Genomic DNA, 11,946 nt, shown 5'->3' with positions numbered 1-11,946 from the left:
ATATTTACGGTACGCTTAGATACACGAAGATGAGATTCGGACAAGCAAAACCGTATATGATCCCCGCCACTGGAATATCGCGTTTGTTTCTGTAAATGCAGTCCAATCTGAAGAACCCTTCAGCAACCACAACGACGATATTGGGCTTCACTGCGATGCAGGTACGTTCACTGTGTATAGTTTGGGAACCCCCCCGAAAGTGCTTCAGCAATCGGCTTTGGAGCTTTGGATGCGAGAGCGAAAGATGCGCGCAAGATAGTACAACCTTGCAATCTGCTGGGTGTACTGGAGGTCGCCGGCAAGACGGAAAGTTTTTTTCCTTCGTATTATGTATGGCGGAGAAAGAAGAAAAACGTAATAGTTGTTCGGGAGAGCAGCTAGTCTCTTAGGTCTAGTAACAGAAGAAAAAAATAACATCATTTCGTGGCCGCTTGGTATAAAACAGCAATTTGGTCGTCGAAAAGCACACTCGGTCACAACACTCGTCTCAGTAAACATCTAAATTATCGTACCCTGTTTTAAGTATAATGAACAACTTTGCCGTGGTAAGTCGCAAGCTAGTGTGCAAATGTGAATATTCCATTTGGAGCAGTTTTGGCTTAAAGAAAGATGTGGTTTTATCATAACAAAAAAAAAAGTGTTGCTAACTAAGATAGCTGAAAAAACTTTACTGAAGTGTTCGGTTCCACTGAAAACGATAAGCCACTTGGCAGTGTGTAAATATTCGCTGAATGCGAAACAGTGAAAGTGATACTCGAGAACAAAACTACTCCAAATGCTTTGTGCCTGAGTGGTTAGTGGAATGCAAACTGTCTGATTGTGTGGTTTTCCTTTTTTCAGTTTTTGGCCTTTGCCTTGGCCACTGTCGCTGTTGCGGAGCCACCATCTGGTTACAACTATAACCGGCCATCTTCCGGAGGCGGTGGCGGTGGATACTCCGGAGGTGGTGGTTATTCCGGAGGTGGTGGCTACTCCGGTGGCGGTGGAGGCGGCTACTCCGGAGGTGGCGGTTACTCTGGTGGCGGCTCTGGAGGTTACTCTAGCGGAGGATCTTCCGGCTACGTGAGCAGCTTCAGCAGTGCCGGAAGCTTCTCCAGCGGTGGTGGCTACAGTGGTGGTGGTGGTGGCAGTCTGCAAAAAGTTTCAATCGGTGGTCAAACATCTGAAGGACTGAATGTTGATCAGCAGCTGTTGAACGAAATTCGGCAGATTTTGCTCCGTGAAGAAAGTCATAGCTCTGGAGGTTCGGGAGGATTTGGAGGAGGTGCTCCAAGCGGATCATACGGCCCACCCAGCGGATCCTACGGACCTCCATCTTCGACTTATTCCCGTGTCGTTGGAATCGATCTCGAGGGAGTGAAACAAGCCATTCAGGTTGCACAGTATCTGCAGACTTCGTCCGCGTCTGGTCCGTCTGGATCCTATGGTGCTCCATCCGCCCCATCCGGGTCGTATGGTGCTCCTTCTCGTCCATCCGGCAGCTATGGGGCTCCATTCTAAACGCAGGAACCAGAACAATAGCGTAGCAATTATCTGACCCTCACGCATGCGGAAATCTAAACCGGGCAAACGAATTACGGAATATGCGATGATATTCAACGAACGTAGCGAAAAAAAAAATTGTCAGAGACAAGACTTAGAACATGCCACCACCATTACAAAGAACAAAAACACGCACATCCAACTATCACTATACTTTCTAACGGGTCGGAGCCCGCCACAATTTCCGGGGGTGTCCTTCTCTTCCCTATAAGCGAGCAGCGTTCATCCAACCTATACGGGTGATGAAGCGAAGGACAGCCTGCGGATTTGTTGCGACGTAACAATCGATGCTGTAGCCTTTGATTTCAATTCCACATACAGTAACGAACCCCAAAATAAGATCTGCATTTACGCCAACAACAACAACAACATCATGAATGCAACACGCATTGGCTACAGCATCGTTTGTTCCAACAGGAGAGACGTCACGAGAACAACTTTTGTTATTTGTTTTTTTTTTTAAATCGTGTACATACTTGAAACGTTTTATCTCTCTTTTATCTAGTTTACTTGTTATAGTTGTTTTTGTACCGAGAAAGTGAAAACGTAACCGAGAAACATAAAAAATCAAAAAAATAAAAAAAATCGAAAAATTTGTCACCGTTAAATTGTTGTAGTTTTATTTTTCTGCTACTAAAAAAACATAAAAAAACCAGCAGGATGACAGGGTTGGACTTGTTCGAAGTTGGATCTGTTGGTTCTCCAATGCTGAAATCTTAAATATCTCAATCCTGTTCAAAGTGATTGATGTTCTTCATAAAAACTACACTATTTTCATTTGTTTGTCCTTCTTTTTGGGGCAAACATAAAATAATATTTCTTAGCTTCATTTTGAAGACCAAATTCATTTCGAAAGCCAAACTTGACTCTACATATGAAAATATTAGGAATTTTTTGTTTTGTATTAGGAATTTTACCCAGACCGGTCATTAGTCTCTATGGTTATAGTAGCTTTGTTTTTAAGTTTTGTTGCACAGATTGGACTTTATGACAAATTTATTCAATTGCTTTTCGTTAGGTAACAGTGAAACAACTTCCTCCAGACCATTAAAGACGTTCAACATGAAAAGCTCTACACTCCAATAATATGTAATTCACGTTGAGGGGAACTCGACAGGTAGTGCAAATTGGTCGATTGGATTTCTCTACTAAATAACTATGCGTAAGGCGGGTGTGTGCAATACAAGTTCAGAATAACATTCGACGAGTTTTCGGATTATTGTTTGCCGGCCAACGGGTTATGGAGTTTCTTTTATTTTTCGGAGATCGCATGTTCTATTACGGAATCACGCTTCTCACATCTTGAAGCATCAGAAGGCGGACTACAATACCATAATATTTGCATTCAAAAGTACACATATTTGATTCTTCGATTTTTTTTTCTTAAAACTAGCATTAAGCAAATAATCGACTGGTTTGAAAGTTAGGAATTTTGGAGAATAGAATACATCGATAAAGTCATTTTTCCAGGCCCTGCTATTTGTGAACTGGTCAACCTAAGTTCACCCAAAGGTGTCACTTTTAGAATACCTAGTACAAGAATCTACAAGAATTTTGATTCTATATTTTTCTTTGTATTAGTTACAATTATATCACTAAAAATGTCTTTCCATGTGTGGACTCAATCAAATAGTTTTTTTCTGAAGAGCAATTTTATGAAAAATGTCCCAATTGTAATATATTTTTTACTTTCATTTTTTATTTGAATGAAACTTTGCATAGATGTTATTATGGGCTAAAGATGTCATTTTATGCTATTGGTATTTTTTTTTTTGAACCACGATTAATTTATGAAAAAGATTTATGAAAAAAGGATATTGATGATTACAAATATTTTAGAGCCAGAAGGGTTGGTTTGACCGGCATGACGTCTTCGGCACAGTTCTAGATAATAATTTTGTCTTTCAAACAAAAGTTTACACCGCACAGTGCTGCCACAGACCGTTATTATAAAAAATGCTCTGAATCTGAGTACACCATTTGATTCGTTATGACGTCCAGAATCCCCGGTCAAAGTTTCAAAATCATCGTGCGGTTTTGACAATCATAGAAAAAGTTATAGACAAAAAACTATTTTTAAGGATGGGTGTTCCCCAAAAAACTCTATTTTGTCGTTTCCAACGTACAGATAGGACATCGCAGTATTCAGCAATTGTTTTTCTTTCAAACTTTTCCACAACTTTGCTGAAGGAAGCAATCTGGTATATTTGAAATTAAAAAAAAATATTTTTTCCATCTAACTGTTAGGTGGATTTATCGAAAAACCCGAAAACGCCAAAAGGCATCGAAAACATAAAATCAATTTTTCACAGTCAAACCTAAGGCGATCATTTTGAATTTAGACCACTGTGCACTGTGGGATTTTCAAATAAATCTTTTCACCAATTGTTAATGTCTTCAAAAATTAAAACTTGGAATGTGTTTGGAAGTTATTTTATAAAATGGTGGTTGAAAAACGTGCTTTACAACATGTATTTCGTCGCTTTTATATCACTTTTCTGTACTTTACGACCTTCAAAAGGGCATTACTCAAAAATGTACAGTACGATGATTTTGAAATTTCGACCAGAGATTCTGGACGTCATGACAAATCGAATGGTGTTCTCAGATTTTTTGGTGCATTTTTTCTATAAAAACGGTCTGTGGGAGCATGTGGGAGCACCGTGCACCTTAAAAAAAATTTATTTTGCAACAACAAAAATTAAATATTTATCTCAAAAAGTTCATTTATTAAAATTTTTATTTATTTTAATAAAAACTACCACAAATTTATCCAGGATTGTCATTCTCCTCAACAGGTGGAAAAAGCAGAGTGAATATTGCCCGCTCACTTCTTGCCCAGCATGAGCGCCGCGTGTAGTAATTTTTTCACCACATTTTATCTGCTTTGTGTTGTGTTTCTGCCGCTCGCATAAAAATTAACACACTTGCTGCTTACACCACAGCTGGGCGAAACAAGAGTGGTGGAACACTCTTGTGATAATACACAAAAGTACACCGCGGTACGCACTTCTGAGCTAAATTCGATAGTATTCGAAGGACAACATGCATTTTTAAGTTTCGAGATGCAAAGCGAACAACGCAATTGAATCGGGGAGCTGGGTAGCTGCAAGGTTACAGAGTCCGCTTTGTCAAGCGGATAGTCAAGCGGATAGAAACAGGCCATTCGACATCAAAAAGGACTTGAGCATGAGTTTATTCTAAGGTTTCCCTCCATTTACCCCTCCTTTACGCTGAAATCTACTATACCTTTGCGTGACTTCCGCTTGACAAAAATGAGTCCCTCTTATCAATAAAACTGAACACACGACGAAACTTCTCCAGGCAATTATAATTGGTGATATTGGGCAGATGGAACGATGCTCGGTAGAGGTAGAACAGTAAGCGTGTGAAAGGAAGGGTAAATTCACATTACACACAAGCACCTGATAAATAATAATATGCTTATCTTTCCTCTTCTCAAAAGCGGCATTGTCAAACATAGAAGTGCGGGTTATAGCAGACACCCGGGCATATCTCACAATAGATCAACGATTCTGGCCGCAGTGAGGAAGTCCATACAGAAAAAAAAACAACGCAATCTAATTTCCCACCTAGATGCTCTCCTTATTTGATGAATGCTTAAGAGAGACACAGTAAAAACCCTGCAGCAAAGATGACTAGAACAAGATACCTGACTCTAGCAGAATGCATCGGACATGAATGTCGTTGCGCGTGAGCAAAAGTCGAACTAATTTATACACTGTTATTATGATGTATACTTAACGTCAAAATCAACTGACAACAAGGCCAAGACATGACAGCTGAAAGGTGGAACAATTTTTAAGTATCCATGAGGACGACTGTACGGTGCTGCCATCCGAAAAATGATAATAATGTGGACAAATGTTTAGTTCTCAAACATGAAACTTTCCGGAAGAATCAAGAATTATCCGCGCATCATTTGAAATTTAGCGTACCATCATAAATTCCTAAAAACCGCTATGAGCACGCTCTACAGCAAAGTTTTCCACTCTTGACGAGGTTAATAAAGCATAAATCGGGTGCCCCGAACCTGACCATATGCACAATGGTTCTAAAACCTGGCTTGCGAAATATCAAGCTTTAAGTTTTGGTAGAATGGGACCTAAAAATAAATATAACCCCTCAATATAAACCCCCACTCAGACAGTCAATTGCACACTTTTCTTTCGTACTTTGAAGTGCAAAAAATATGGCAATAGCATTAAGTGCAAAAAATGACAATATCATTAATCTGCATGTTATCTTAAGCGTCCAGCTGACCAAACTGCTACACCTTATTCATATACAATCTTGAACAGCTCAACGATCGATGTCGGACTATACACGATAAATCGGTTTTGCTCATAGTGACAATTTTATGAGAATTCAAGTCATCAGATGGCAGCACTAACCGTCGGAAATCGGTCGTGTTCAAAATGTATGAAAAATATGGAAGTTAGGTATCTTGTTCTAGTTATCTTTGACTGCAGTGGGCTCTGTTGTGTTAGGATATTACGCACAAATCGTCCCATTAATGCTAGAACTAGATAACTCGAAAATTGACGTTTCGAGAAAAACGAGTTTGAAAATTTGACCTTTTCTGGTGATGACGATTCAAATGCAATTATTAAAGGTTCATTTGGGTGGGAGAGTTCGACTGTAGATGTAATCAAGAATTGGGATTTCGGCTTAGCAGTCATTCATCTCAGAATTTAGAACGAAGTTATTGTCATTCGTCCCAACGTTTCAGCACTTATTGGTGCCTTCATCAGGGGAAACTGTTCAAATGAGTAATTTATTAATAACTTTGCATTTTACAAAACTTTTTCCCTCGACTTACAATGATGATTATCGGACTACGTCAGGTGGTTGCATTTAAAGTTCACTAGTCACTAATTTTAAAAATTTTTTATCATTGGACAATCTAAACAAATTGAAACAACATGAAAAAACTAGCCTAAACATCGAAATACACTTTAATGCTTACGTTTATAAGTTTGGTGGTGGGAGGAATTTATTTTCACTGTCGGAGTAGTGTGGCGGTTTTAACTTGTGTTTCTGTTCAGTTAACTGTTATACCATCTTCATTTAGGCTTTTAAGTTTGTGTAAGATCCCCGCGTATGCTGTGTTGAGGTTGTCCACATCAATACGGCGGTTCACTATGTGTGGTGTACAGTAGATGTGACACATTTCTAAAAATGGCAGTGAAGCTGTGTGTTTCGATCTATCTATTATGCATGTATTCTCTAAGTCGAATCTGTGTTCTGTGTCGATGCAATGCTCAATGAGAGCGGTTTTCTCTCTTAGCTCGGATAACTGGTAGTTTGTCTGTGTGTCCGCATTTAGTATCTGGTTGAGTTTGTTTACGTTCGATGCATGTCCGTAGAGTCTGGTTTTTAATTTGTTTGAAGTCATTCCAATGTAGCTGCTGTTACAGCCGCTGCACGGAATTTTATAAATAATGTTGCTGTTTTCGTTTTTATTTGTAGGATCCTTAACTTGACTGTGGAAGCTGTTCACAGTTTTGTTCAATTTTGTGCCGATGCAGATGTGCGGATAATCCTTTTTGAACAGTTTAATGAGACGATCACTCAGTTTGGGGATGTAAAGGAGAGATCTGTAAGCAATGTTTATGCTGGGTGTTATGCTGGTTGTGCTTGCTAAGGTGACCATATCCTGAAGGTTGTTTGCCGTGGATGGTGCATTGCTGGCTTGATGTGGTTGCTGAGAGGACGGCGGTGGGGCTGTTGGCTGTGGAGCTGTTGTGGGTGGAGGTGCTGGTGGTGGCAGTGTGATAGCTGAAGGATGGACAACTTCTTGTTGCCTAGAATGGTAATAGTAGAATTTTGTATGGAGGCAAGTTATTTTCGATACGTCAACAAATTTTATTACCAGACATACGGAACAGCTATGGGCTCTCCTTTGTCCCCAATATTAGCCGATATAGTACTCGAATCAATCATCCATAATGCATTAAGCCACCTTCCCTTTGAAGTCCCTATTCTACGCAAATATGTAGACGATCTGTTTCTCATCATCCCAAAAGATTCCATCGACACCGTACTAGACACCTTTAACAGCCAGGAGGACCGAATTCAGTTCACCATTGAAATAGAACAAGACCGCAAACTACCATTTCTGGACTTGCTGATAAATCGACAGGAGGATCAATCACTTTTCACCGAATGGTATAGCAAACCTATCTCATCTGGGAGAATGCTAAATTTCCATTCTTACCATCAATACAAACACAAAATTAATGTAGCCAACAATTTTATTCACCGCGTTACCTCTTTAACATCTAACCCAGAGGTGACAAACGTAAACACCATCATTCACAAACACCTACAGGCTAATAGCTACCCACGAACCCTGGGGTCTCGGCTCATCAACCTGTACCATTCTAGGCAACAAGAAGTTGTCCATCCTTCAGCTATCACACTGCCACCACCAGCACCTCCACCCACAACAGCTCCACAGCCAACAGCCCCACCGCCGTCCTCTCAGCAACCACATCAAGCCAGCAATGCACCATCCACGGCAAACAACCTTCAGGATATGGTCACCTTAGCAAGCACAACCAGCATAACACCCAGCATAAACATTGCTTACAGATCTCTCCTTTACATCCCCAAACTGAGTGATCGTCTCATTAAACTGTTCAAAAAGGATTATCCGCACATCTGCATCGCCACAAAATTGAACAAAACTGTGAACAGCTTCCCCAGTCAAGTTAAGGATCCTACAAATAAAAACGAAAACAGCAACATTATTTATAAAATTCCATGCAGCGGCTGTAACAGCAGCTACATTGGAATGACTTCAAACAAATTAAAAACCAGACTCTACGGACATGCATCGAACGTAAACAAACTCAACCAGATACTAAATGCGGACACACAGACAAACTACCAGTTATCCGAGCTTAGAGAGAAAACCGCTCTCATTGAGCATTGCATCGACACAGAACACAGATTCGACTTAGAGAATACATGCATAATAGATAGATCGAAACACACAGCTTCACTACCATTTTTAGAAATGTGTCACATCTACTGTACACCACACATAGTGAACCGCCGTATTGATGTGGACAACCTCAACACAGCATACGCGGGGATCTTACACAAACTTAAAAGCCTAAATGAAGATGGTATAACAGTTAACTGAACAGAAACACAAGTTAAAACCGCCACACTACTCCGACAGTGAAAATAAATTCCTCCCACCACCAAACTTATAAACGTAAGCATTAAAGTGTATTTCGATGTTTAGGCTAGTTTTTTCATGTTGTTTCAATTTGTTTAGATTGTCCAATGATAAAAAATTTTTAAAATTAGTGACTAGTGAACTTTAAATGCAACCACCTGACGTAGTCCGATAATCATCATTGTAAGTCGAGGGAAAAAGTTTTGTAAAATGCAAAGTTATTAATAAATTACTCATTTGAACAGTTTCCCCTGATGAAGGCACCAATAAGTGCTGAAACGTTGGGACGAATGACAATAACTTCGTTCTAAATTCTGAGATGAATGACTGCTAAGCCGAAATCCCAATTATTAAAGGTTCAGATTTTATGAAACGCATCCATATCGTTTCAGGCCCGTTATAGCAACGAAAAAATGAACAAAAAACCGAGTTATTTAGTTTTATTACAAAATACGCTTGTTTTTTGTTGAGATATCTAGTTTTTCAATTGATGAATAACTTTTTTACTTGTAATCGTTTTTCAACGAGTTTTGGATATGTTATAGAGCTCGACGCGATAAATATGATGGCATACTTAACTCAAAATCGACAAATTTCGAGTTATCTAGTTCTAGCATGAAGGGGACGAAATGTCCTTTCGTGTGAGAGAGTTCATTTTTTAGATTTTACCGCGATGTTTTTTTGCAAGCTCCTAAGATACATACGATTTGCTACTCTCTCCAAGCAAGTGCGTCGCTTTTCCCCAGTGTAAGAGCAGCTGTTTTCGCGGTGAAAGATATTTTCTTACACGTTAGTGATTCACTGGGGAGAAACGACAAACATGGTTGAGTCACAGACAAACAGACGTGCCATTTTAACGAAAAATCTAGTTAGAAACTTTTTTTACTCTAAGCAAAGTCATGCTATTCTTGATTTTCGGGTTTAATGAGTAGTAGCGGTGAAGACTGAAATTAAGTTAACTAAAAATGTAATAGTAGACTATTTTCAAGGTACATCGCTTTTCATGTCACATTTTTACCATCAATATTACATGGAATCCTAAATAAAATACATTTATCGGAAAAGTCTATCTGTCAAGTTTACAAAAATAACAATTTATAGCAAATCCAACGTAAATTCATTCAATTATAGCGTTTTTCCTGATCATAGATTTTGTACCATGATCGGACCAGGGTGAACCAAGATCGGACCAAAAAATGTATCATAATCGGACCAATGTGCTGCCGAGACTTCAAGCAATTTTCCGCTTCGCGTGCTGGGCTTTACTTGCATGGTGTTTGGTTTGGGCTTGATAAATTAGATTTTATCAATTTTTTTCGTGATTCCTAAAATATTTTCGAACATTTTTCATATTAGTTCGAAAACGTTATGAATTATATTTGAGTTTCAAATATGGCATGTTGGCCTATTCATTTTCTGGGTGTTTTTTCGGTTGCCGTTTCGTTTTACCGATAGCTTACTCCAGCACTACTATTTTGAGAAACGCTGTATGACAAATTTGTAGTCCCCAAATAGTACTACAAATTTGCCGGATATTGCATTGCTTTAAGTTTTATGCCTGAAGTGTGACAGCTCATATTCAGTGCGATATTCAGCCAATGTTACTTATTGCGGGAATCACTTCTCGGTGAAATATATATTTCACTCCCACGCTCACTTGACTTTTTGAGACCTATTCCCGATTCCATCTAAAGTGAGGTGACAAAAACTAGCTCCGTGATGTGAGATTGACAGTGAAGTGAAAATGAGAATAAGACAAGTGAAATGAGTTTTCCAGCACAAAAATTTCTAAGTCTTAGAAAGTGGAGTTTTTCCCATTTTGTTATTCGAAATAACACCAGATCTCGGCGTTTTATACATTTCTAAGACATTTGGCATACAAAAAATTTCGATATTGAACTTCATCAGTCAAAAAAGTGACACTTTGGCCGCTTTGAGGCACTACTTCCCGAAGTTCGATTGAGCTGAAATTTTGTATGAGGACATTTTTCGAGAAGACGAAGCTTTTAAGCCTTACCGCTAAACTTAATTCAAAGATCAAATTTTTCTCTTACGTTTCATTAGCCGCAAAAATTTGTTAGTCTCAAAGAGAGTTTCGTTACTGAAAAAAAAATTGCTATATATTATCATTAGATCACAAATCAATCGGTTTTTAAACCTTCCCCGAGCAGGACAAAATATCATTATAATATCACAACCAGATATTGGAAATACACCTCATTTTGATCTTAATATGGTTTACATAGTTGGTAAAATAACAAAAAATAATACCAAAATATTGTTCCTCCAAGACTATATGAATAACAAAGCTTGATATTTCAATAACAAACCAAGAATTTGCATTGAAAATCACGAAAATGACCGATTCAGATATTTTCAACTTATTGAACACTGAATGCATAACTGATACATTATAAATAATCAATGTCGAACAATTTTCACTTAAAAACTTACTTTTAATCAGATATTTTAGAATCATCTCAAACATCTCATTGAAGGCATAGCGAGATATGATATCAAAATTTTATGATATTTTCTTATGCACGTTTGAAACGTGAATATCTTTCAAATAACACGATAAGTCCTTATAACTAAATATGTTATTGATGAGTTATGATTTTGTTATCCTCTCCTGCCCGGGTCCTCATCTTCTTGAAATCAATTCATCGTTCAAAATGGTCGTGAAAAAAAAATCAACGCGAAACGTCACTATTCCCATTTTCATTTCAGTGATATGAAACTCATAATAACCCAGATTTCACAGCAGTTGTCACTTTGCGACGTTTTGTTAACCTACGTGAGTCCCGTAATAGGATTGTGTTCACTTCACTCTGATTTCACCGTAAACTCTCCCGTAATAAGCACCAATGATCGCGGTGAATAGCATAATGTATATTATATAGATTTCACTCAACGTTTATTAACATTTTACTAATCCGAGACAAACTTTCTCACTAAATTGTTAGAATAGTGTATGTTGCTGACATGTATGTATTTATTGAAAAATAATTGATGTCCATTCTGTTAAAGCACTCAGAAGCTTCACTTTGTTTCATTTTCCCTCTAATTTTAAACCAACCGTTCTCTTAAAAACGTTATATTTTCTTAACATTTCAAGTGCTTGTTGGCTTGTTGGCTATCTCTTAACGAAAGCACTATCTGTTATTTTTTCAAACTGATTTGTTAGTCGC

At 38.4% G+C, this 11,946-nt stretch overlaps 2 protein-coding genes across 3 annotated transcripts; one reads left to right on the top strand and one right to left on the bottom strand.

Annotated features, from left to right (window-relative positions):
- Positions 1 to 388: 388 nt before the first annotated feature.
- LOC129729454 (uncharacterized) lies at positions 389 to 2,150 on the top strand. Its single transcript, XM_055688030.1, has 2 exons — positions 389 to 545; positions 841 to 2,150. The coding sequence occupies exons 1-2, from the start codon at positions 528 to 530 to the stop codon at positions 1,498 to 1,500; spliced, it is 678 nt and encodes a 225-aa protein (XP_055544005.1). The 5' UTR covers positions 389 to 527; the 3' UTR covers positions 1,501 to 2,150.
- Positions 2,151 to 6,360: 4,210 nt separating this feature from the next.
- LOC129730768 (uncharacterized) lies at positions 6,361 to 8,263 on the bottom strand. Of its 2 annotated transcripts, XR_008728922.1 has the most exons (3): positions 7,439 to 8,263; positions 6,533 to 7,370; positions 6,365 to 6,469 (listed from the first exon to the last, which is right to left on the bottom strand). XR_008728922.1 is itself a non-coding variant. In XM_055690328.1 (2 exons), the coding sequence occupies exons 1-2, from the start codon at positions 7,597 to 7,599 to the stop codon at positions 6,608 to 6,610; spliced, it is 924 nt and encodes a 307-aa protein (XP_055546303.1). In that variant the 5' UTR covers positions 7,600 to 8,263; the 3' UTR covers positions 6,361 to 6,607. The 2 variants fall into 2 exon arrangements, 1 of the variants encoding a protein (XP_055546303.1); XM_055690328.1 differs by having other exon boundaries at positions 6,361 to 7,370.
- Between the last annotated feature and the right edge of the window lie 3,683 nt (positions 8,264 to 11,946).

Source organism: Wyeomyia smithii, chromosome 3, assembly GCF_029784165.1.
Source record: "Wyeomyia smithii strain HCP4-BCI-WySm-NY-G18 chromosome 3, ASM2978416v1, whole genome shotgun sequence".
Classification (NCBI taxonomy): domain Eukaryota; kingdom Metazoa; phylum Arthropoda; class Insecta; order Diptera; family Culicidae; genus Wyeomyia; species Wyeomyia smithii.
This window is presented reverse-complemented; position numbering and strand designations above follow the sequence as displayed.

What these genes read in the sequence shown, in the direction of transcription:
- LOC129730768 (XM_055690328.1), bottom strand. Translation starts at nt 7,599, where the DNA reads ATGGAATCTTTTGGGATGATGAGAAACAGATCGTCTACATATTTGCGT. An exon ending in ATAGCTGTTCCGTATGTCTG is followed by an intron (nt 7,371 to 7,438) that starts GTAATAAAATTT and finishes TTACCATTCTAG; the next exon opens with GCAACAAGAAGTTGTCCATC.